The sequence below is a fragment of the Pteropus vampyrus genome, unplaced genomic scaffold, assembly GCF_000151845.1.
Source record: "Pteropus vampyrus isolate Shadow unplaced genomic scaffold, Pvam_2.0 Scaffold287, whole genome shotgun sequence".
Lineage (NCBI taxonomy): Eukaryota > Metazoa > Chordata > Mammalia > Chiroptera > Pteropodidae > Pteropus > Pteropus vampyrus.
The window spans coordinates 3,155-30,130 of NW_011889068.1; the positions used below are offsets into that span (position 1 = coordinate 3,155).

The window sequence follows — 26,976 nt, forward strand, 5'->3', positions numbered from 1 at the left end:
CTTTTCTGGGATTCACCTGTACTTTTTCTTAGATGTTGTGTTAACTTTAGATAGCTAACGCAAATCCCAAATTTTTCTATAGTTTCTCAAATTTTAGGAATTTCAATTACAGCAGATTTTGGACTACTTATTTTGGAGAAACATTTATATGAAAACATCAGATTGAGCTCTTTGCTTTCTTAGTGTAATTAGATCAAGGAATGACTATACTATTCAGGTTTAAGTCTATAATTTTCTGTCACAGTAAATCACAGGATGCTGTCGCTTTATTGTGCTTGGTGCCTAAGTATTCGAACAGTGAACACTTACTTGCCAATTGTTTTGTAAAAATCTTCCCCATTTGGTCTCCTTTTGGGGATTCAATGAAATTGAATTTTCTTCTGATTGAAAGATGCTGTAAAACTGAGGTCAAGGTAGAAGTTCATGAATATACCTATTTAGGTATATAGATGGCATGTCTGTGGTAATGAGAACAGGGTTTTTGGTTTGGTTTTGTGTGAGGTTTTACTTACCTTCCCTACTTTTAGATGCCAAGCTGATGGCTGGACTAAGACATTAGTCCATAGATAATGATATACTGTTTATGTTATGTTGTCTTCCATTAAATTTTAGGAGGTGTTTTCTTCTGACTATTGACTACTGATCACAACTCCTGAGCATAGAAGGGGTTACAAGTTTAAAAATTTGAAAATATATGGCAAAAGAAAATGTGCTGAAGTTAGAAAGATAACAAAAGATAACAAAAGGCAGGAAAGTATAGGATACCAAATTCTTAAGAAAGTGAGTGTACAATTTCTAAATAGTGGTTCAGCTTGATAGCGATAATAATAACTACTATTTATAAAGTGTTTATTATATGTAATCACTTTACATTCATGTTCTTAATGTTAACAACTCTAAGAGATAAATATCATTATAATAACCATTTTATAGAGGAGAAAACAAACTTCGAAAGATTAAATCACATAGCTAATGTCTGAAGTCCTTAACCTAATACATCATACTACCTACCAGGCTAACTTAAGTACTTAACTAATGTTTAAATATATATGCACGAATTTTAAACAAATAAACATGCTATAATGTATTGATTAGTATATGTTTATATTAGTCTATATTAGCATTACGTGTTAGTATAAGCATTTATATGATTAGCATATATGATATGGAAAAGTTATATGTAATAATTACAGATTTTAAATTGATTTTTTTAGTTATTTTTCTTTAAGTTACAAAGTATTGTTTTGTTTTGTTTTTTTCCTCAACACAGGGAGATTCTGTACAAGCAGGTGATGATTCACTATTCTCAGATTCTGTTACCTTGGAACAAACTACAAATAACATTGGTGGATCCAGTGGACGTGTTAGTCTGTGGATGCAGTGGGTGCTCCCCAAAATTACTATAAAGCTCTTTGCTCCAGATCCTGAAAATAAAGGCACAGGTACAGGATTACTTTTCTTCTGTGCTGAAAAGATAAATATTAAGCACTATTTTTAGAAGAACTAGTAGGCTTTGTTTTATTTATCATTGTCATTCTAGTTAAATAAATAGCCTGAGATCTAATTCAGGTGGTTTCTATTAGCAGTACTAACATGTTGAATGTAATATCTGCATCTTGTCTTATTTGTATTAAAATTCATCCTAAAACCCATGAAGTAATTTCTTGGTCATATGATGTATCATTTTTGCTAAAAGTATTGCAAAGATCGTTGACGGATATCAGCACTACAGACATTTAACTGAGATCTTTCTTGTCTTGAAATAGGTATCTTATCTTAACTGTAAGGCCAATATTGATATTAATTTTGCTTGTTTTTGTAGAATCTTGTATGGTTAATGAACAGAAAGTCTCAGTCCCTCTGTAGATGTCAAGCATATATGTGCCATTGATTGTGGGGCCTGTACTGATATGATGTTTGCTTCTTATTGCAGAGCTTTGTATGGTCAGCGAACTAGAAGATCTCAGTGCTTCCATAGATGTCCAGGACGTGTATACCAAAGTGAAATGTAAAATAGAAAGTTTCAATGTTGATCACTATAGAAGCAGGTAAATAATGAATAAAGATTGTGGGAAAGGCTATATTTCCTTTGAACAAAGTCTATATAAGAATTTTAATGTTTATATTGTTTAGTTATTTTTTAAAAAATACTTATTCCCAAAGAGGGTACTTAACAGATAAATAGGTTAATTTTACTTGGCATTCATTCATATGTGGAATATAATGTTTTATAAAATAGCAAATCTGTTCATAAATATCCACATTGCTGTATTAAATGACGTAAGCTGCTTTTACTAATTATCTCATACTTTTGTTACATATGTTGTATATTTGCTAAGAACTCTGAGACACAGTAATGGCTTTAGTTTTTGCTGTATCCTTGCCATCCACACCCTATAGCAATGTAATATAGATTAAATAGAGTAACATCTCATGTCCCTTTGAACTTTAGAGACTTTTCTTATATTATGGATGATTAAAATACATGTGGCGGATGTTCCTAGAACCATAATTTTCCTTCCTTAATAAATTTCTATGAAAAGTATGATTATATGTAAATATAATTTGTTTATAATGATAAGTAATGGTAGCAAAAAGTAAAGTTTTAGATATTTTCACAAGCTGTATAGAAATTTTGTCATTTTTCCAAATAAAAATCCAAATGATTTGGGTTTTGTTTTTTGTTTTGTTTTTTTGTTTTTGTTTTTGTTTTGTTTTGTTTTGCTTTATAATACTAACCTAGAAGGTTTTTTAAAAAATTGAAATGTAATTCACATACCATAAAACTCATACATGATTTTTTAAACTTTTTAAATATCATTTTTAATTTCATAGTGTTTTGGCATAGTAACAGCCTTAAAATCTATTTTTTCTGGATTCATAATATTCATTAAACAATTAGTTTTTGAGTGCCTGCAGAGGCACATATGTTTCTGTGCTTTTATTTTTATTTTTTTCCTCCTGGCATCAGCTAAGCCATTGGCATTATTAGCACTGCCCACAATGGCATCCACAGACCATTGCGAGAAAAAGCCATCATCTGCCAGTTCTATGCCTTTATCGATGCATTATATACCCTAAAAAGAGTCTTTTTTATTTAACACATTTCTAATTCTACATTAAAAACATTTGAATTTTTATCCTTTATCACATCTATCATACTGTCAATAACTGTTAAATCTGCCACAGCTGAAAAGTTTTGTCCTAATTGTGAAGTTCAAAATACTTTGCTGGTTTCTTGAGGAAAAAATATTTTGTCAGGTATATAGTAAGACCTATTATAATAGTATTATCTCACCAAGCATATGATAATGGTTTTTATTGTATTAACAGTGAATCAGTTGATTTTTGATAATGGGAAAAAACTAGCACTTTAGTTCCTTTTGAATGTTATATCTCTATATCAAAATGGTCTTTGCAATTGATGCGTGAATAGCATAGCTAAAGTAACTTCTTGATGATGTGAATATTACAGTCTATGGTCTAGGTCATCGATGATTTTATTGTTAAATTTGTAGAAGTTTTAAATATTTAGATCATTCATTTATTTAATCAAAATATTGAGTGTATATTATATGTCAAGCATTATACTAAGAAGTGGGTATATAGTGTTTAACAAAAATAGACATAAATCAAGCCTTTATGGACCTCATAATCTCATGGGTGAGAGAGAAATAAATAACCAACCAAATAAATATACAACTTATCATTAAGACAAATGCTTCTATGCAGAACTACCAGGATGTAGTGCTAATGTAAATTGTTCTGTTGATTTCATTGTCATATCCACATTTTAGTTCATTGTAGTGTTGTTTACATCAAAACTATTTGAAGTAGTTATATGTGCTCAATTTTTTAACTCAGAATATTTGAAGAGAACAGATAAGGTGAACTTATGTTTTCCAGGCAAGGGGAAGGTTGGCAGTCAGGACATTTTGAAGGAGTATTTCTACAGTGCAAAGAAAAACCTGTGGTGAGACTCATTTAGTAATTATGATTTTTTGACAATATAAACTGTTTATCTTTGTTCTTTCATACAATAGGACTAATGGTTACAAGAATTAGAACTCAAGAGTAAATTTTTTTAACTTATTCTTTCAAAATTATATTATAAAATAAAGCTATTTTTTTAAGCTTCTTATGTTTTTTAACCATTTTCCTGTATAGCAGTTAAGTTTTTGAAAAGGTCAAAGGTAGGGATGCTTTTATTAATATACTTTATCATTAACATATTATTATGTTGACTTTTTAGAAGTTTTTCCCATTCATGAGTGAGTCATGTGGATTGTCTTTTATCATAAACTAAAAGTAGTAATTTTACGCTAAAATTAATTTTTGTTTACTTCCATTAACAATGCTTTTGCAGAAAATGGTCCTGACAGAGACCATACCCAGCAGTGGCTCAAACCTAAACCAATGCAAACTTGAGCAGAATTAAAACTATCTAGAATTTTTTGCTTATGGCTTTTATTGCTTTTTGTCTTTTCACCTTCTTTGCTCCTGTCCATCACCTCAAGCCTTGGGGAAGAGTGTTGGTCTCTGGGGCAATGTGGAGGTGTCTTCCTTTCCTGTACTGACAAGCTGAACAGACGCACCTTGTTGGTTCGACCCGTCAGCAAGCAGGACCCTTTCAGTAATTGCTCTGGCTTCTTTCCTTCTGTAAGAAATCATTTTTAAATTATGCTACAGCACTCCCATTAACAGGAACCCAGAGAAGGAATTATACTATCTATAGAGTCAACTCTTGATTTTCATTTTCCTCTATATCATCAACTTTATAAATGAACTATAATGAATTTTTAAATCATAGACTGGTTTTCCATTATAATCTGATTTATTTCTGGGTTACTTGTATATACTATTTATCACTCTGGTTTTGTGAATACAAACTAATTTTACCATGGCACAAAAAAAGTCAAAGTTGGATGTTAGATATGTTTTTAAAATTATGCATGTATTGAATGATCAAGAGTTGACCATACTGCTTTTGTCATTCCTTTTATAATTCTTACTTAAATTGTCCCCCCGTCCCCCTATTTTTATGTCATTTCCTTTTCACGGCTTATTCAAAGTACCTTATTCGGTGCTCTCTTGATCTGGACAAGGCTGTATGTCTGTCATTGACCGGAGAATAAATGAACACTAGACTGTACACCAGTGGCTTTTAGAAGTTTGGAGCCTTGTTTTTTCTAATGGTACAATATATCTGAATGTATCATTAAGATAATTATTTTAAGTGATATTTTTAAGTCAGTAAAATGTATTTAATTTTAAAATATTAAGAGCAGATTACCGCCATATTAATAGTGATTCTCTTAAGAATTTATCAAATCCTCACAAATATTAGAATATTTTTTAGCATGTGTAAGCTACTTATCTATTTCTTTCCCCTTTTTTGTGACTTAAAAGGAATTTAAGGCATATCTCTTAAGCATTATAAAAATTAGCCAGGTATTGTGTTCCTAGACTAAATGTTTAATATTGTATTTGCACATCAAATGCTACTTTCTGATTTGATTTTTGAATTTTTTTCTAGCCTAGTCTGGAAAAAGATATCTCTTAAGGTGGCTTTTATGCCAGTGGAAGTTCTGTTGAGATTTATTTCCTTCTCCTGGAATGTGCACTAGTTTCTATGAGAAACATTCTTGATAATTGTAACATGTATTCATGGAAAAAAAAAAAAAAAAACCACAATTATTATCCTTTAAAATTTTTCTTTAGTAGTTTTACTGTTTTTTAGTTAATGCTTCCTTAATTATTAGTGTTTTCTAACTTTTCATATAAATAGTATAAAATGTTGATTATTACTGTATGAAAACTAATATTTACATTATCCCAACTATAGCTACTATGTATGCATTCTTTCATTTTTTTCTCATATTAAGAGAGTTGGGGATGCAGTAGTTCAACAAACTCTCTCGTGGGAGTTTACCTTTTAAGAGTACCTACGTTCATTATGTTTAAAAATATTTTTTCCAAATCAAAACATTTATACATCGAAACACCTTTTATAGTATTTGCAGGTTTCAGATGTTGGTTGTATAGGTCAATTGTTGACTCTGCCCGCTTCTCCAGTGTCCAGTGTGGACACCTAGAGGCAGACAGTGTTGTGGCCTCTTCCAGGGAAGCCATAGCGCAGCCACCCTTCTCTGTCCACTGTTGCCTGCTTTCCAGCAACATAGTGATAAGATTGGTAGCAGTTTTTCTTGTTTTACTGTGTTTCTTTTTGTTTCGAGTATAGAAAGCAAATGGAAAGTGAAATCAGACAAGAGGCAGTGAGAAAGTTGGGAACAATAAAAAATGCTCTGAAGGATGACAGTATATGAAAAATTATTATTTTGCACGTCCATAAGGCCTACTTTCCAAGTTTTTTTTTTTTTTAATGGTCAGAAAATTAACTTTAAAAAAAGAACACATACAAAGGTAAAATTTTTCTCACCTTTTTTCATTGTACAGTCCAGATTAAAAACAAAATGAGCAGTAATAGCTGAATTGCATAGTCTTTTTTCCTCTCACCAAGACATGGGGTGATAGGCAACAACACAAGAAGAGGAAAATGGAAGCAAAAGAGATTCCTAGTGATGGGATAGCATAGGCTAAGACACATTGCTGCTTTGCTACTTTTCACTTTTTTCCTGTTTTGGTGAATATATTTCCTTCCTTTTCTTGTTACTACACCTCCTCTTTTAACATTGCTCTTTAGACCCTATAACTAAAAAAATTTATCAGGCCTTGGGGAGAGGTGTGAGGAATGTGAAGTAAATAACTCTATATAGAGTAATTTGCAAAATAGGATTTTATGTACATTAACTGGTTCAAGAAAACTTTTTGAAGAGCTGTTTTTTTACATGTTGAGAAATACAAAGTATGCATTTTACTTTAAAAGTGCTTTTACTATAATTTGCTTATAGTGTGCAATTTGAATATAAGAGTTAATTGGAAAAATTTTGTCAGAAATATTGAAGTTAAAATGACATAATTTTTACTCTCAAATGTTGTATGTGTATTAATATAGTATTAAGCCTAAGGCATATGAGTTATAGAAGAGCTGTTAGGTTTTGTAAACAATATGATAGCCACTGAAAATAGGCCAGTTTTAAGACAAATGTTTTATTTCTGTGTCATATTATCATTTCCAGTAAACATGAATTAAATGGTTAGTTTACTTATCAAAGCATGATATCAGTGAGCCTCTTTTTATGGGCTCCGTCTTCCTATAAATTAGCCAAATTATCAAAGGAAAAATCTTGTTCTTATAAATGTTAAGTAAAGTCAATAATTTTTTCTATTCAGGTTGTCACAACTAGAAATGGATAACGTAGTTATTTCAGTTTCACTTGCCTAAACAACTCCCCTGTGGTCCATATTATGACAGCATATTTACACTCTAAATGAAAAATTATCAAGAATGAAAAGATAAAATCTAGAGATGATCCGTTCCAAATTCTGAATGTTACAGAAAATGTAGAAATAAATCATAGAAACAGGCACAAAGATGTTATAACTACCTCTTGAGATCTACAACTAGAACTCAAATTGCTAACTTTCAGTTCAGACATACTGTCTTAGAAGCTTTTGCACCATCTGCAGAATTGTTCAGTAATGCGCTCATTAAGAGGTGTAGAAATAATGAAAGGATATAATACCAACTGAGATCATTTTATGCTTTCAAATATATATATATATTTTAAATATGTATTGTGATTTCCTTTTTCTGAAACAGACAACAGCAAAACTTCTAGATGGCTCTCACCAGCAGCATGGATTCCTCTCTTTGACATATACAAAAGCGGTAACAAAAAATGTCCGTCACAAGTTAATATCAAGAAATGAGCGAAGAAGTTTTCATAAGTTATCTGAAAGTTTTACGGATGGTTCTCCTCATTTTCTTCATGAAATTCTTCTTTCAGCACAAGCTTTTGATATTGTCCTTTGTTTTCCTTTACTTAATGCCATTGCAAGTATATTTCAAGCAAAATTACCAAGGACCCAAAAAGAGAAAAGAAAATCTCCTGGTCAGCCTATGAGGACCCATACACTAACTTCGCGCAATTTACCTCTGATTTATATCAACACAAGTGTAATCAGAGTTTTTGTTCCAAAAACAGAAGAAATGCAACCACGTATTGAAGGTATTGTCTTCAGAAATTCTTTTTATCTGATTTTAAAAAACTTTCTTCTAGAGACCTTAGTTGTAATTTGCAGTTGGTTATGTTTTAGAAAGAGTAAATATGTTATAGTCATTCTACAGCTAAATCTTTATAAGTTATGTCAGAATACTGGGTATGTTTTTGACTATTAGTTACTAGAATAAGAAATATGAGATTGTTTTTCTTCGGGGCTTTTGCTACTAAAGCTTATACTTTCTGTCATTTGTTTTATTAAACTCAAATATTGGGTTCTGTATACCTAATATAACTAAAAATTAATTTAAAAAATAAGCCAACATACCAAGGCTCTTGTGACTTCTTCTAGATTTCTCAGTGTCCTCTGAAATTGCTCTAAGTTTTAAAATGAATTGATAATTCTACTGCCTCCATTCACAAGAGCGACATTTAAATTTTAATTTCCCCCTTACTATAAAAGAATGAAGAACCTTAAGAATTTTGAGTGAAATATAACAGTGGTTAATGGTAATGGATTTCAGAGTTACATAGACTTAAGTTCAAATCTCAGCTTTGCCAGTTATTTATTGTGAAATCTTGGGAAAGTTAATCTAAATTCCTTTGTTTAAAATGGTAATTAGAGTACCTATCTTGATAGTAGGCCTTATTGATAGCTTACTTTCAAATGATGACTATATTATACTGCATGCATGGAGCCAGTTCCATAGTAAGCTCTCAATAAAAGGAAGTCTTGTCAGAAGAAGGTTGTTCATTTTTTTTAAAAGAGTATTTCTGGAGGTCCTACACTTCATTACCACTTACCCCTCATTGGTCAAAACTTAGATGGCCCTGCTGTAAGAGAGGCTGAGGAACAATCCTTACGTAGGGCCCTGTGAATTTGAGAGAGAAACGAGAGTGAGTATCTGAGAGAGAGATTGTGGTTTCTACCACATGAAAACAGCAAAACTCTTTTTCCTTTTTAGTTATTAGGAGGAAGACCTTGGATGTTAAATAACAAAAGGAAAGCACCTGGTTCCATTCTCTTTTTCTCAAGGCCTAGTCTGTCTCTTGTTCTGTCTCGCACAGACAGATGATCTTAATCAGAGATGGTATTCTGCCTAACATTGATAATTAGGTTTATTTAAAATAATGTTTTCTTTAACATTTCCGTAAATAACAGAAAATATTTGTAGAGTTTTGTAGTTCTTAATTATCAAGATGTCTAGAGATAAATTCAGTGTATCATACTTATGGAATCTTAATACAAACCAGTTTCTATTTTTTAATTCTAATTTTACTAGTATCTGTCATAAAACTGATTACTTTGAGATGTGAAATTAGTATTCTTTGCATATACTATATTCTGACAGCACTATACATTGTTTTCATCTGTTTAAATAGTTCGTGGAAACACATGAGCAGTAAAGAATAAAGAGTTAGTCTTTTTTGAGCAATTACAAGTGACATGAGAGACAAACCACTAACCAGAAAAGAGGTTGCATATTTATTGCAGAAGCAATGACCTTTATGCTTTTTCCTTATTGTTATCCTTTATTATATGAATATCTAATGAATGTTTAGATAATACAATTTATGTTAAATTCACTTAGGTAAAAAAAGGTAAACATTCATATCTAATGAATGTTTAGATAATACAATTTATGTTAAATTCACTTAGGTAAAAAAAGGTAACCTACATATAGTTCTCTGAGAACCAGTTTGAGAGTCATGATATTTTCTCATAACTGTACAACAATAGGAACACGCACAAAGGTTACTGAGATTTTCAAACCATTTTTGATTTTCCAGCTGAGATTAGGGGAAAACACTATTGAAACAGGAGTAATTTGGCTGTTATTACAGAAAATTTATCATTTTGGGAAAAGAGTCTGGGGTAGTACATTATATTTCAAAAACATATTATCTGTAACTATTAAAATGAAATTATAGATATTTTGTATCTAGATAAAAATAAGAATAAAGTCTCATGATCTCATAAAAAATTCTAAATGTTTTTTAACAATTAAGGATATTATTTTCCATAAATATCTCTCTGGTTGGTACAGAAGCATGCATTTTTCTAACTGTAATTTTTATTTAACATAAATATGTTAGTCGGCTTGTGTGGTTTTCTGAAAATTTCTTGTAGCATATATTTTATGTTCTCCATTCCATAATTTTCTATTTTTATTTTAATGTAAACAATTAATAAGGCCAAAATTTCATTGAAAATAAGAAAAAAGTGGACGTGGTTCCATAGTGTAGTGGTTAGCACGTCTGCTTTACATGCAGAAGGTCCTGGGTTCGTGCCCAGTCTATGGCCATGCCACTCTGAACAAGCCTGATGTTTGATCTTGGAAGTTAAGCAGGGTTGGGCCTGGTTAGTACTTGGATGGGAGACCACCTAGGAAGACCAGGTGCTGTAGGCAGAAAGAAAGAAGGGAGGGAGGAAGGGAGGGAGGGAAGAAAAAGAAAGGAAGGAAAGAAAGGAAGGAAAAAGTGATATTGGAGGTGAAAGTATAGGATGAGATGGAAGGTAATATAGAGAAAATGCGCTGTGAAAAAATAGGGAAAGCTCACTCAGACGATCAGGAAGTAAAGCAACATAGCTAATTGCGATGCTTTCATAGTAATATAGAGAGTCCTCAGGAGTATGACTTAGTTGGTCTCTAAATAATAATCGCCTGTTAACTAACCCTAAGGTGAGTCCTTTTTCCTCTAATATCTCCTATACTGTTTTAACTTAAGGTTTCATACCTTAAATCCCACACCATAAAATATTAATATTTTAATCTTAAAATATTAATAAAAAAAGATCAAATAAAAATAAAAAGATCAACCAAATGTATATGCTTCATTGCCCATTAAGTTTTGAAATTGGTCCTGGAATATAATTACAGTATCAGTATATTGCTTTTTCCAGATGACCCAGTCTGGCTAAGACTGTTAAATGGGTGTCCAATAGTGTTTATACTGGTGAATCTTCCTGAATCTGACATAGCTGTTTCTTAATGTGGGCATTTGATCTTTGTTTAAAATTTGCTCGTTTGTCTTAAAATATTTTATCTACTTGATGTACTGAAATTTCTGAATGTTTTTGGTATTTGTTAAGGGAACATTTTCACAGTGAATCGCTCATTCCTTTTTATGGCCAGATGATGTTCCATTGTATGGATCTACCATATTTTGTTTATCCATTCACCTCAGACACTTTGTTTGCTTCCACCTTGGGGTTAGCTATGGAGAGTAATGCTACTGTGAACACGGCCATGTAAGCGTTTGTTCAAGTCCTTTTTCAGTTCTTTGGGGTTTATACCTATGGATAGAATTGCTAGATCGTTTGGTAATTTTATGTTTAGAATTCTGCGCTTTGAGAAACCACCAATCTGCTTGGAAGCCCTTTTGACTAGGGCAGCATTTGTGGCGTTTACTGAACAATGTTAACGTACAGGCATACTTGAGTCAGCAAGAAGAGCGATGGGAGCTTACTCTCGGTAAGAGTGGTAGCACCTGTGTACCTCTGCAGTGAGGCAGCATCAAAGGTTCATTGGTTAACTCTGGCTTCATTTTTCTATCACACTCAGCAGTGATTTATTGAAACAGGTACTGTGCTTTATCAATTTGTATACATGTCAGAAGGAATAAGAGTTTGGCTATTTGAGAAAAGAGAGAAAAAGGGTTTTTATTTCCTTTATGTGTGTACATGTTTTGTTTGTTGCTTTTGGCTTATTGTCTTATAACCATTAACTAATACTACATATCATACAGTTTTGTTGATGTTTTGTATTTCCCATTCGGCTGTTATTACTAGGAAAATTCTCAATTGATTGTAATTGCAAAAATATTTCTAGCCTTTTACTATCTTATTTCTAAAGCCTTTTTCTTTCTTTTTTTGGTGGAGTTTGTGGTGGGATTTTTAAGGTCTTACTCCAAAATTCAGATGCCTGAGTACCTCCTAAGCAGGTAACATTCAAAACGAGCATATTAGTTGGGAGGATATTGTTATAGCCATCTTTGGAAAACATAGTGTGCCACATTCTCTGTGGACTTTTGGTTAATTTTAGTCCTTTGCGTATATGAAGCACTTTTTGCAATAAACACCTTTTTAGTGGCATTTTTCATGACTTGGTATATAAATGGAATAAATTCCTAGCAAAATGATTACTAGATCAAAGGGCATGTACCTTTAAAATATTAAGAGATGTCAAATTGCCCTCTTAAATGGCTATACCAGTTTATACTGTTTTCTCACTCTCATCCTAGCAGAGGTTTATCATTCTTCTTGGTCTCATTAATGAAAAGTATACTCTTTTTCTGAGGAGTTGCTCATCTTTTCCTTATCAATTATTAGAGCTCTTTGTGTATTAAACCTTTTGTCTGACTTACATTGTATCGCATACATCTTTTCATTTCTGGATTTTTACACTCTGCCTGTGCGTGCGTGTGTGTGTGTGTGTGTGTGTGTGTGTGTGTGTGTGTGTGCGCGCGTCTATGTATATATCTGTATTTATATCTACATGTATATACCTTTACTTATATTTATATCTATTTATCTGAAATGTTATCTATCTGAAATTGCCAGAATATGGGCCTATTCATAAAATACAAATACAAAAATGCACACCAAAAATTCAGAGGTTTGGCACATTATGTTTTTTTGACACAGTCTTTCATCATTGCTATTCTTAATTCAAATGATCATAATTCACCCATAAAAAAATTATTGCAGTAAAATACATATAAAATTTAGCATTTAAACCATTTTAAAAGTAGACAAATTTTTAAATGTATATTTTATGTGAAATAATGAATGTTTTCATTTAATACATTTTAAAAGATATAATGTGTCTAAATAAGGGAAACATGATTTCAGCAGCATTTCCATTAGAAACAAATATGCTTACTTAAATGACTCCAGTAAGATTTAGGGAGTCAAGAGCATAGTATTCATTATTCTCTAGAAAGGCTTTAAAAAGTAGTTTGCTTGAATAATATTTTTATCAGATTAATTAAACTGAAAGTATATGTGTAAATTATGCCTTAATGAGTGTGATAGCAGAGCTAAATGATGGTATGTCATAATTCTCAGAAACTATATTATAAAAATATCTACAATTTGTGCCCGTAGGTCAGAGATGATTCATAAACTAGATGCAACTACATTTCCCATTAAGATACATAACAATCATTAGGTCACACCTTTATTGAACCTTCTTTCTGTCTTCAACTGCAAATATGGCAAAAACTTATACAACCCTTTGTTGGTAGCTTTGTGTAGGTCTGTCACTACAGTTACAGCTTTATTAAAGTATAACATTGCACAGTGACAAGTTTAAGTACTCTTGAGACTTTAGATGTTAAACTATATTGAGTTTATATTGAGAATCTTAAAGGAAAGTTGGTCTCCAAACACCTTTATTTCATGTTGGACTTAAGAAAACTTAGTTATAAACAATAGTCTTACAGTTATCTGAAAATTGCATGAAAATTCTGCTCTTTATTTAAGCTTTTGGTTACTTATACAAGCTCATAATATCAGAGTTGGACATAGCCTTTTATTTTCAATACACACTCTCTTGCCCCAAGAAGATATAAAATGTTTCAGACTTAGATTGCATGTTACATTGAATATAAAAGTTTTTAATAATTCATGTATAAAATTCTGTCGATAAAAATATATTTAGCATTCTAATATTTTAAAGAAATATTAAATAAAATTCAAATTTTCGATTTGAATATCGTTTGCATTATGTTCAATTATTATCAAGATTCTGAATCTATAGGTATTTGAGTTCCAGCTTAAGATATTTAATTCAGGATAGAGGACTGTTTTTTGGATCTAGCATGAGTCTTCTAGAGTGAGTGGTTCCTTATGAGGCTCAATTTTAAAAAATACAGTTAAAGCAAAGAAGGAAGGCATTCATTTTCATGTTGAAAATGCTTCTAGAGGGAATATTTCCTCATATGGTCCAACTATTAAATGCAGGTGAAATAAACCAAAAAAGTTTTTCCAACTGTAAAGTAACTGAAGAAATGACTGAAAGCACTTTCTTGTATAAATACATATTTTTGTTATTTTTTCTTATATCTCAAAGATACATTATGGTAAGCTGAATACTTTTATAATAAAACTGATTAGTTTGTAAGTGATCTGTATGTATTAAGTGCTTTTTTTTTTTATTATAACTTCATAGTCAGTATAATCTAGTGAGAACACTCTTGGCTCTTGCAGAAACAATTCTGTTCTTGGATCTGGCTTTGTATGTAACACCAAGTACGTCATTTTTCTTCCATATGTACCTCATTTACTGCAGTGTTTCTATTGCATTTCAGACTTTCATATGGTGGGTAGTATCTGTAGCCTGGAAGAACAGTTAGCAGGTACACTAATTGCACTTTTGTGTTATGGTCTATTCTCCAGGCTTACTATTTATTGATTTAATTGATGCCTGCTGCTTAATCAGAGGTTTTACCCACATGGAACTATTTGATAAGGTTGGCGTAAAATGCAAGATCTGTAAAATGTAAACAGTGTTCATAGTATAAGGACCTATAATCAAGCCAGACCTCTAGTCATTTGAAAATAGTGCAGCTGCATGAGAAGTAGTTTTCTATTTGATCTTTTTGCTGTGGACATTTAAAATACTGTCTTTATTGTGACATCCATATGCTAATATTCATTATGATAGCTCATCGCTTTTTTCTCCTTTTGCTGTCCTTCCTTTTTCCACCCTCCTTCCGTCTTGCCACTCCCTTTATGCACATCTTATTCTGTTTCCTTCTTTTCCTCACGGAATATCTTTCTTCTTATTTTTTCTGATTTTCTTAATTCTGATTTTTGTTCTTAGACTAATCTAAGTCAGACCATACCGAATGTACTGCTGAAGCAGCTGGAAGTAATCTCTTAGCGTTTGCATTCTTTGAGCACCACAGTTTAGGAAATATGGATTGTATGCCTTCATTGGCATGTTCTGTTCAGGATATTCCTGAGGTCTTGCAGCCAGTCCTTTTCTGCTCCATTTGTGGCAGATGATAGTTTCTTGAAAGAAATTATGAGTTTTAGTATATGTGTTCTTTAAAACCCAGACAGTTGTATATTGTTAATAATTCTTAAACAATTTTTAAACAGGTACTACAGTATAATATGTTGGAAAAAGAGAGAATAAAGTATAATATAAATTAATGGGGCCATCAAGAACCCCTATGCATTCCAAATAGTCCTTAGAAAAGATACTGAATTAGCTGGTGATTTATAGAAAAATGGTTGAACTTTATCAGACCATATGGTAAAATACTGTTTTGTTCAGCACAAAGAAAAGAAATCAGAATTGATATATCCTTTTACCTTTTATAGTTTTATGGGATTACTTACCTTAGTTTTAGATTCAGTTAGGAGGTAGAACTTTTTACATAGGTGTGAAATTACTGTTTCTCGAGCAATTTCACAGTAGTAATTATTAAAATTTAAAAGTACCTAAAATATCAAGTTGAAATGCCCTCATATATTAAAGTATTTTTTTTTCTTTCTTCAGCTTTGCAGCCATTATATTTCTTTTGGATTTTCTGAGATGTTATGGCTAATATGGTGCTGTATTGTGTGTGTGTGCGCACACACACACATGCATATTTAATTCTTAATCATGTAAATTAAATGGCTTCGAGAATTTGTTACTGACTTTGTGGTATCCTATAATATATTTGTAGACAACACCGTAGTGTTAAAAAGCCCGGGTCTGAAAATCACTTGGGAGAAAGGTGCAGTAGTATAAGATTATGAAATGAGATAAACATACTGCTTCAGTACTGCTTATATGTGTTTAATACGTTTTAATGTTAGGATGGAGGGGTGTTTTTTTTTTTTCATCATTTAAATCATAACAGAAAACAACTTAATGAGAGATAAAAGAAATAAGAAAAGCATCCAGTGTTTTTATTTTAAACAATTTTTTTGGTCCTAATTTTTGGTCTTATTTTAATGTGTCTATTCTTTTACTCAAAGATTTCTTCTTATGTGTGAAGTTGCTCACAGATCCACTGTATACCTCAAAATCTATTTCTTCTGTTATAGTCAATCAGGCAGCAAAAGAAGACACCATGGTTTTGAAGATTGGCTCTGTTGCTATGGCTCCCCAGGCTGACAATCCTCTTGGCAGATCTGTCCTCAGGAAGGATATTTACCAGTAAGTTTATTTTATGTTCAATTTTGCAACCATTTCATCCTGTAAAGAAGTGCACTGATCAATAAAACTTGCTTAGTGTGGCCTGTAGAAATACTTTTCATTCGGGATCTTTTGATATTTAAAACCAGGTTTTTCTGATTTTCTTCAGTTGTGGGTTTGTAAATTCATTCAGACAAATCAAGTATTTCTGTGAAGTGTTGATGAATAACAGAATATAAGTACCAAATCACCATAAAACTGAAGAAGCACAGTTTGGAAAATTTTAGCAGACTTTAGCTTTGACCAAATCTCTAATCACATAAGAAAATGAGGTCCTCACTAAAACTACCACATCCTACTGTAGTCATGTTGTATCAAATTGAAGAATTTCTTAATTTAACTATAAGCCCTTATTTGATATGTTGGACTGTGGATGTCATATGGATCAAAGCTGTAAAGAAAAGCAAACTTCTAAGGAGAAATTTCACAGTAAACACTTTCTGTGAAAATGCCATGCTCTGGATTTTGTCACTGAGTATTTGCAAACCACGCCGAGCATATATGGACAACTAAACTGGTGAACATATGTAATCAACATGATAAAAATAATATATCATTCGTACTGAAGTTGGCACTACTGCCAGACATAAAAGTCCAGTTGCAAATAAACCAAGTGAGAAAAGTTGCAGAAATACAGATGAACAAGTGTCTTAGTCTTCCTGCTGGTCTGTTTTTCAGATGTAGTCTCATTCTTTTAAAAAATAAATTCCTACTGTTCTAGAATAAATGTTACTGCTAGGAAAAGATTCTGATTTTTGTAATGAATTTATCACCTAGAGAGTAATAGCTACTTTAAGTGGACCTGGGGATTTCGTTTTTCTCAAATTTTTCTAATATCCGAGTTGATATTTTTTTCCTTTGAATTATATAACATGCTCTTTTTCTTATATTACTTTTTAAAGTAGCTTATGGTATTCATCCCTTAAATAAGTTTTTATTTTGCTAGCCTAAGTAAAATCTTATGATGTCAGAACTGAAGGAGGCTTTGTGAATTATTTAATCCAAATTCCTTGTTTTATAGATTAGGAAACTAAAGATCCAAAAAGAATAGCTGTCTCTAGTCAAATAATGATCAAGCCAAGATCACAGCTCACATTTTTCGACTGCCTCAGTATCTAGAGGAAGGATTGTAATAGAATCCTTTCTGAATGAAAATAATTTAATTTTTTAATAAATAGAAATTCTTTCAGGCATATTTGTCCTTTCACTTCATAAATGAGTGGTCTCCGAAGAAGGTCCTGCTTTACTTTCGTGAAATATGTTTCATATTAGAAGACCCTATCACCATCAACAAAGAGAACTGAGGGACTTCCTTTCCTCCTCTACCCTCTCTACTGTCTGGCTCTTCAGCAGTTATTTGTGTTTTTTCCTTTCCTTTGTCCTTCTTGAACTTTTTCCCTCTTTCATTCTCCTTATTTACTTTCCCTACTTTCTTTATGCCTAATTTTTCCTTACCTCCTATATCTTCCTTCACTTTTTACCTTTTCCCTTTCTATACTTTTTCTTCTCTTTACTTTCTACCTTTTTTCCCTGTCTCATTTCCTTCCTTGTTTCACTGCTTTGTTTGATTTATTTTATAGAATATAGAAATATGGTGCCAAAAAAGTAAAGTAAGTGTTTAAAAAAAGTATATTATCTTTTGAGAACATCAGTGCCTCACACAGACTACATAAAAATATGTATACAAAAAGAACATAATAGGTACTTTATGTTTATAAAATAAATGCCCTGTTTCTAAATAACTGACAAAACCAAAGCACACAGAAGTTTTACATGTTTTGCCAAAAGCACATACTTAACTAATGGCAGAGCATTTCAGAATCTATTTCTTATGAATTTATTTCAGAGTTCTTTTTAAATTTATTTTTCCATTTTTTAGTCCCTCCCCTTGATTATACAATGTAGTCATTTCACTGTTCTACTCCCTTTCAATATGTTTTTACTTCCTCTTTCTTTTAATCTGCTCTTTGTGTTTCTTCTTTCTGTTTGGTTTTTCTAACTTCCCCATCCTGATAACATAGTTGATGGTGAAAGACTGGATGCTTTCTCCCTAAGATTAGGAGTAAGACAAGGATGTCTGCTCTCACCACTTCTATTTAGCATTATACTGGAGGTTCTGTCCAGGGCAATTAGGGAAGAAGTAAAAAAAAAAAGAAAGGCACCCAGAGTATATAGAAGAAATAAAACTATGTCTTTCTGCAGATGACATGATCGTATATATAGAAAATTTTAAAGAATCCACTGAAAAACTACTGGGATAATAATGACGAGTAATGAACAATCTAAAAGAGAAATTAAGGAAACAAATTCATTTATAAAAGCATCAAAAAGAATTAAATACAAATAAATTTACCACTTGTACTCCAAAACTTACACTCTGAAAAGTACAAAACCTTGTCAAAAGAAACTAAAGAAGATCAAATACATAGAGTTATATCTCATCTACATAGATCAGAAGACAGTATTGGTAGATGACGGTACTTCTTAAAATCATCTACAGATTCACCATAATCCCAATCAGAATTCCAGCCTACCTCCTTTGCAGAAATTGACAAGCTAATCCTAAAATTCATATCAAAATTATTCTTATGGAATCTCAAGGGACCCAGAATAGCCAAAACAATCTTGGAAAAGAAGAACAAAGGTGGAAGACTCACACTTCTTGATTTCAAAATTTATGACAAAACAATAGTAATCAAGGCAGTGGAGTACTAGCATGAGGATAGACATATAGATTAACCTATAGAATTGAGAATCCAAAAATAAACCATCACATTTACTGTCAATCGATTTTTGATAAAGAAGCCAAGGTAATTCAGTGGTAAAGAGTAGTCTTTTCAACAAATTGTGCTCAGATTACTGGATATCCAGGTGAAGTCAGACTCTAAACTGACATTATACACAAAAATTAAAATGGATCAGAGAACTAATATGAGAGCTAAAATTTTGAAATTTATAGAGGAAACATAGTAAATCTTTGTGACCTTGGATTAGATAATGCTTTCTTTAAAATGACACCAAAAACACAGAGGCAAAAGAAAAAATAGATAAATTGGACTTTATCGAAATTATAAACTTTTGTGCTGCAAAGGACTCTATTAAGAAGGGGCCATCTACATATTGTGAGAAAACATTTACAAATCTTGTATCTGATAAGAGACATAATCAGAATATGTAAAGAACTTTTATAACTCAATAAGAGAAGAACGACTCAATTTTAAAAATGGGCAAAGAATTTGAATAGATATATATATCCAGAAGATAGAAACATAGCCAATAAAGTGCATGTGAAGATGTTCAACTCAATTAGTCAACAGGGAAATACAAGTCAAAACTACACCCACTAGAATGACTATAATAAAAAAGATAATAGATGTGGAGAAATTGGAACCCTCATACATTTCTAGTGGGAGTGTAAAATGGTGCAGCTGCTGTGGAAAACTGTTTGGCAAGTCCTCATAAGATTAAACATAGAGTTACCATATGATGCAGTTATTCTATTCCTAGATATGTACCCAAGAGAATTGAAAACATATGTCCACATAAAAGCATGCACACCAATGTTCATAGCAGCACTATTCATAATAGCCAAAAAGTGCAAACTGCCCAAAGGTTCTTCAACTGACAAATGGCTAATCAAAATGTGGAATCTTCATACACTAGGAGGGGAAAAAGAAATGACTGTTAATGGGTATAGAATTTCTTTTTGGGGTGATAAAAATGTTCTAGAATTAGATAATAGTGATGTAGAATGATATGTACAGTGAATACTCTTACAATGAATGATGGATAGTGAATACAATGAGAATATATATGAAAAACACCGAAGTATACACCTCAAAAGTAAATTTATGGGATGTCAATTATATTTCAATAAAGGTGATTTTAAAAAATATATGTCAAAGACTGATGTCACAGAAAGGTCCAGGGGAATCAAATTCCAGACAGAGAAATATCCTTCTTATGTGCGTAGAGAGTGGGTGCTCTTTTTAACCCTGGAATGGTTTGCTTTGCCTGCCTATAAGCAAGGGGGTTCTATTGTGGGAAAGAGAAATCCAAGGGCATTTATCAGTCATGTAGGCTACAGTGACATATTGGAATCTAGAGGAGAACCAAACGTGTAATCAGCCCTCCACAGTGCACTACGTTAGTGTTGGGTGGGGAGAGGAGAGTTGGCAAAAAAATTTGAGTTTTTGGAAGTTTCACCTTCCTTAAAAGACAAAGCCATGATAGAGATGCACTGTTCAATCCAGTAGCTGCATGTGGCTCTTCGGTTTTTGCTATGTGGCTAGTCCAAATTGAGATGTTTTATAAGTATGAAATATATACAAGATTTTGATGGATTAAGAAGAAAACAAAGTAAAACATATCATTAAAAATCTTTATATCGATTATACATTGTGACGACAATATTTAAGATATATTGAATTAAATATATTATTACAACAATTTTCCAATATTTTTTAAAACCTTTTTTCAATGAGACTACTAACAAATTTTAATTTATATAGGTGGCTCACATTTGTGGTTTGCATTATATTTCTATTCAGCTGTGCAACACTATTAGGAGAGGCCTGCAATAAACACAGGATAAGTCTTTCCCTTGAAACATTTGAAATCAAAGTTGAATTAAGCTTAAAGTTGCAAATCAACCAAACCTAGCTCAATTCCTGATTGAAGTGAAATTATCTACCCCTTTCCTATTTTGCCTAGGAAAAAGTATGCCTTCTCTGGGAGAAAATAACATTGACTTTGTTAGTCTTCTATACGTGTACAATACATAATAAAAATTATAAGATATCAAAGAAGCAGGAACATTTGACCCATTATCATGAGAAAATTTAGCTAGTAGAAAAAGACCCACAGATGACTGAGATGTTGGAATTAGTAGACAGGAGTTTGAAAAACTGTTATTGATATTTTAAAGAAAAATATTGAAAATATGGATATTTTCATAGACATGAACTCTATTTAAAATACATTCTAAAATTGAATAACACAGTATCTAAAATTAAAAGACTCATTGGATAGCCATAATAGCAGATGGGCAGGCAGAAGATAGGATTCGTGAGCTTAGATATACTGAATGGAAATTATCTATGTTGAAGCACAGAGAGGGAAAAAAGAACGGAAAAGAAGCGAACAAGAAAGACAACAAACTGGAAAATGTGGGGCACTGTCAAATGGTCTAACACATGTGTTAGAGTACAAGGAGTCGAAGAAAGAGAATGGAACAAAAGGAAAAATTAAAGAGATAGCCCTTGAGACTTGTCTAAAATTAACAACAGTCATTCACCAGCAGACTCAAGAAACTCAGTACCCTGTCTCAATCCAAGCCAAATAAGTGCAAAGAAAACTACATCTAGGCATAATGTGATCAAATTACTGAAAATCAAAGCTGAAGAGACGCTTTCTTGATGGGCTGAGGGAAGATGCTAAGCAAGGAGAGAATGCAACAAGATCTGCTCCCCCGACACAGGTTTCAAGGTCTACGACAGAACTCTGGAAAAGAAGCTTTTATCTATGATAAAGTTTGTCATTTTGGTTATTAAAAATAATAAAGAGAAAAATCTTAAATATGAGCTGTACAAAAAAGACATATTACCTTTGAAGGAACAATAAGACTGAAGGAACTGAAGATCTTAAATTTGAAGATGAGAAAACTTTTAGTGAATATGGAACCATTCTTCCAATACTTGCCCTACAGTGTCATAAGAGTAGTTTCATTACTTCTGAAGCTAAGAATAGACCTAGGATCAGTAAATTTGTGGATATTACAGTGACACTAATTAGATCTCAATAGAATGGAGATCTTTCAAGTTATAAAAGCATTATAATAAAGGGCTATTCATTCGTTAGTCATTATTTAACATGTTTATTACGAGCCTGCTCTGTATCAGGCACTTTCCTGGGAATTGAGTGCACGTCAATGAACAAGACAAAGAGAAATTTCCCTGTTCATAAAACATACTTTTCATTAGGGAGAGAGACCATAACAAATTAATAAATAGGTATTCCAGTATGTTAGAATATCGTTAAGTGTTAGGGAGGCAACACAGCAGGAGGAAGATCGGAATTGGCAGGTGAAGGTGGGCAGCATGGCCTAATTATGAGAGGAGGCCTCATGGAGAAAACAAGGATCCTGAAGCCAGAGTGTGCAAAAGAAGCCTGTGGCAGCTGAAGCAGTGCCCGGGGGAATGTAAATGGGCGTGAGATAAGAAGCATTATGGAGGAGACTTACAGGCCGTTGTGAGGGACTGGCTTTTATTTTGAGTGAGATGTGGTTGAGGGGAGAAATAATCCACATGTGCTGAATTTTGAAATAATGCTTTCATTATTTACAAAGTATTTACTTGCAGAAAGAAATGAAGGGATTGCCGGCAGGGACTAAAGGTACACATTTGAACAGAAGTAAAATATGCATTTAAAAATGGAGTCAGAGTTCAGTAAAACAAATGGAAGTTCGATATTGATCTTAGAAGTCATGTTAAGGATTCTTTCTACTGTTTGAGTTAACAGAATATGTGAAATGAAGTGCTTTTGATTATTGAGGGGTAGATTTTTTTTTTTAATCAGATGAGAAGCCCCCAGGGGGTCTGAGCACAGAAGTGATTTCATTTATATTTAAGCAGATAATTCGGACCAACATGTGAAAATAGACAGCAGGCAAGGAAGGGCACGGTTTTGTGACTTGCTGTAATCTTGGCAGGAGATGATCGTGGTTTGGCCCAGAGTAGTCGCTATGGAGGTGGTAAGAAGTGGTCAGATTCTGGAGCTCTTTAAAAGGTAAAGGCACATAGGATCTGAGACAAAAGAGAGAAGGATAATTCAGTTGCATGGCCTAAGCAACCAGAAGGATGAAGTTAACTGAGGGAAGGAAAATTGGGGAAGATTTGCTTTGGGAATTGGGCAAGTAGAGATCAGTTTATTTTTGAAAATGTTAACTATCTCAGTAGGTAGTGAGCTCCCCACCATTGATGTTCCAGAGGCTGATAAGTCCACAGAGGAGGCTTTAGAGCGGGGTTTGATTTGTTTCGAATTAGACCAGTGCTTCTTAAATTTAATGTGTCTACAAATCATCTGGGGACCTTGTTAAAATTCAAGTTTTGATTTGGGAGGTCTAAGATGAGGCCTGAAATCTCACATTTCTACCAAGTTCCTGAGTAACTAGCTATGACTGATACCGGCTGATTCTGATATGCTGCTTCAGACACCGTACCTCATTAGGCAGATTAGATAAGTGGTTTCTAAACCTTTAATAAAGAGAGGATTTTTTAAAAATATATTTTTAATGAATGCTAGTAATTTTTAATGCTGTACACTCAAACATTGTAAAAGGCTCTGTGACAAAAAGTAAGTATCCTCCATTCCAAGGCTTTCCTACTCCCTAACAAAATCGCCCTCAGTGCAGTCTTTAACTTCAAAATTTTCAAAGGCTTTCGGTTGATAGCAGTTACTCACTTTTGTAACTTATAATTCAGAAAAGGTAAAATAATAAGACTCCTATGAACATTTCTTATGTGAATTTGTACTTTATTACTCTTAAAAGCATCTGACCCACTGGAAAACAACAGAACTTAGGTAACATGTTATTTATTTGGTGTTCATGTTCAGCCATGTATCCTTATGAGCCCCTCCCTTAACCCTTTATCCTCTTTTACTGCCTCCTCCTTGCCTACTGATCTACCTACTTTACAACTGCTAATTCCAGGACAAGATGATCTCTCAGTTTCCTTTTGGCTCAATCTGAGATTCTCCTATGATATGTTCGACCATTTCCCTGACTTATACTGTAGACCTGAAGCGTAGTCTGGCCTGATAGTTTTTCCTTTATCTTAACACAACTTTTTTTCCTGAGAGATGATTCAGGTTCTTGTCTCAAGCTAAAAGAGAAGCAGAGAAACAGTTAAGGATAAAGGGTTATAAAGGCATATTAAAAAAGAAATTAGCTATGCTGGAAGTATTCTTTCATAAGATGATTTAAGGAACTTAAAATAAAATTGGAATTATAATAAAAAATTAAAATTTTAGATGTTTATAACTTAACCAGATGAAGAATTTAATAAATTTGGTTATACTTTTCTTATATAAATGATATATAGATTTTTTAGAAACTTTATATTTACAAATGTGGCACATAATCTGTACCTCATGTAGCTCATTAACTATAGTGTTTATGGTTGTTTCTATTAAAAATAGAAATAGATCTCAGTCAGGACTTTAAGCTATTCTATAGTATAATTGCTATTTGAAAATTACATTGGATTTATATTATTTCTACTTCCGAAGACTTTTCTAAACATTTCATTGCTTGTGATCCTGAATACTATCTATAAGTAGTTTCACTTGATTTTCGTTGTAACAAATTATTTTCTAAAAATAGTTTTTAATGTAAGAAGTAGAATAAATTAGCCCTGTATCAGTCTTTAAAGTAGTAGAGATCTGGAGCTGTTTATCACATTTCATTGCATGTATGTATGCATACATTAATTAATTCACATTACTTTAATTTATTAAATATACATTGATTAATTATTTCGCTTATTCAGTAGATATTTATTGAGTGTGAATACCAATGACAGATACATATTTTTGACTAGAGTTTATGGTCTGTCCCTCCCATTACAGACAAGACCTCAGCCACATTATCTGAGACAGTGAAATTACATTGTGAAGCTCTGATAGTTTCGATATCATAGTAATTCATGCTTTGCCTACAACACCTTGCACAATGTCTAGATTGATGAAATAAGCAAAATCAGAAGTTATAAACTTAACACCCTATACTTTTTTTTCGAGGTCTCATTTTTATTGTAAATGTCTTTACAACATTCTGTCCTGCATCTTCTAAAGTTATTATAAGAAGAAAGAAAGATTCCAGAAGTTCCCTCCAGATTTGCAGTTTTCACAGGAAGGGAGAAAAGTGTTCTTTCATTCCATTCAAATATGTTTACTTTTAAAAGTAGCAGAGGGAATAGAAACATTAACCTTAATTATTCATGAGTCTATTAAAAAAATGCATTGCTTTTTTAGTATATTTTAATGGTCTGATTTTTAAATTTTTTTTAAATTTCAAGTTTAAAAAACATTGTTTACAATTTAGTTTATCATTCAGTCAACTTGTCATCAAATTATAATATAGAGAGTTAAAATAAGATTTAAAAAATAATTTATAAATAATTGGAAGAAAAATACCTTTTTTATAGCAAATCTACTTTTATTTTAATCTATTAATAAACCAGTATTACTAACATTTTTTAAATAAATGTGTAGTAGTGTTCGCTTTTTCCAAAAAGTTAAATAACACTGAAGTGTGGACACAGAAAATGAAATTTCTCTTATTACTAGGGCTTACTTACTCTGAATGCTAACTACTTTCTTACTCTGTGACCATTGTTAATGCTTCAGTTGACATTCTTTTAGACTATTTTTCTGTGTATGCATTTGAGAGAAAGTGGGAGAGAGGGCAGAAGGGAGTGAGAGAGAGCGAGGCAGAAGAAAGGGAGGAGACTGACTTAATGGAATTGTACTCTATGTCCGTCGTGTTGTGGAACTTGCATTTGTTTTAACTGAGTAGTACATTGTGGACATCCTTCAGTGTCATCATATACAAATGTACTGGTTTTGTAGCTTTATTAGACAGCTACAAAAGACTATTTTAAAGACTTATTTGTTGTTCCTAACCAACAAAATAGTGTCCATAGTTTTAAAAAGCTTCATTAAAACTAAAAAGTTTTGTAGAATATATTGTGATGTAGACATTCCAGTCTTCAAAACATTATTATACCTCAGAAACTGTAAAAGGAAGACTGAGTTGTTTTCTTCAGTGAAATAGCTACAGGGTGGTTTTTAAAGAACAAATGTATCAGTACCAATAGGAAACTGAAATTATTATAGCTAAATGTTCTTTGTTACCATGTGAAAGGCAAAAGCCAAGTGATTCACAGTTCAACACTACTGTGAATCACTGTAGGCATTTTGGCTTTAATGTACCACTTTGAAACATTGTTTGATGATAGCAACTTTCTGTTCAACATCTGCCATAGTGCTCAATTTTTAACATGACATAAATCCCTATCTTTTAACCCAACATGAACCTTTCTCCATCGTCTAACCTTGACCTATACTTTAAATCTTACCACTAATTGCTTCCTATATAAGATATTTGTTCAAATGAAATATTTTATTTACCCAATAATGCTTAATATGTTCTTTTCCATGGCCCTTGTTTATTTACGTATGCATTTCAACTTGAAATATAGTTTCTCTCCACTTCAGCCTTTCCAAGAGTTTTTCTTATAAAAACTTTACATTGGTTAGGTTTTGAATTCTGTGAAGAATCTTTTTCTTTGATATTCAACATTATTAATTAAATTTTTTTAAAGAATCACATCTGTCTTTTAACGTCTCACATAAATCCTCTCTTTTTGAAACCTTTCAGAATCATTTTACTTAGAAGTAATTTCCGCTTTCTTTGGTCTTCTATACCAGTGTCTGACCTACCTTTCTGCAATTGTAATATAACAGTAGTTGTACTAGTAGTAGCAGCAGTAATAGCTAACATCTATTGAGAGCTTTCTTTGTGTCAAAGATTCTACTTGATGCTTTTGTGATTATCTGTATTTTAGAGACATTACTTTCTCCTGGGTCCC

At 32.3% G+C, this 26,976-nt stretch overlaps 1 protein-coding gene, 1 non-coding gene and 1 pseudogene across 2 annotated transcripts in view; 2 read left to right on the forward strand and 1 right to left on the reverse strand.

The window, feature by feature from the left end:
- Nucleotides 1–1,270: 1,270 nt before the first annotated feature.
- The window catches only part of LOC105302910 (vacuolar protein sorting-associated protein 13B), a gene marked incomplete at its 5' end in the record, with an annotated part of 342,584 nt that continues 316,878 nt past the window's right edge, over nt 1,271–26,976 (forward strand). The window contains 5 exons of the mRNA XM_023521022.1: nt 1,271–1,442; nt 1,934–2,048; nt 4,518–4,659; nt 7,724–8,132; nt 16,174–16,285. Coding sequence (XP_023376790.1) covers nt 1,271–1,442; nt 1,934–2,048; nt 4,518–4,659; nt 7,724–8,132; nt 16,174–16,285 — 950 coding nt within the window. The remainder of the gene's footprint in view (nt 1,443–1,933; nt 2,049–4,517; nt 4,660–7,723; nt 8,133–16,173; nt 16,286–26,976) is intronic.
- LOC111729893 lies at nt 2,959–3,045 on the reverse strand. The gene has a single exon (XR_002776443.1). It is a non-coding gene; the product is annotated as a small nucleolar RNA SNORD35 (small nucleolar RNA).
- Nucleotides 10,419–10,534, forward strand: LOC111729886 (annotated as a pseudogene).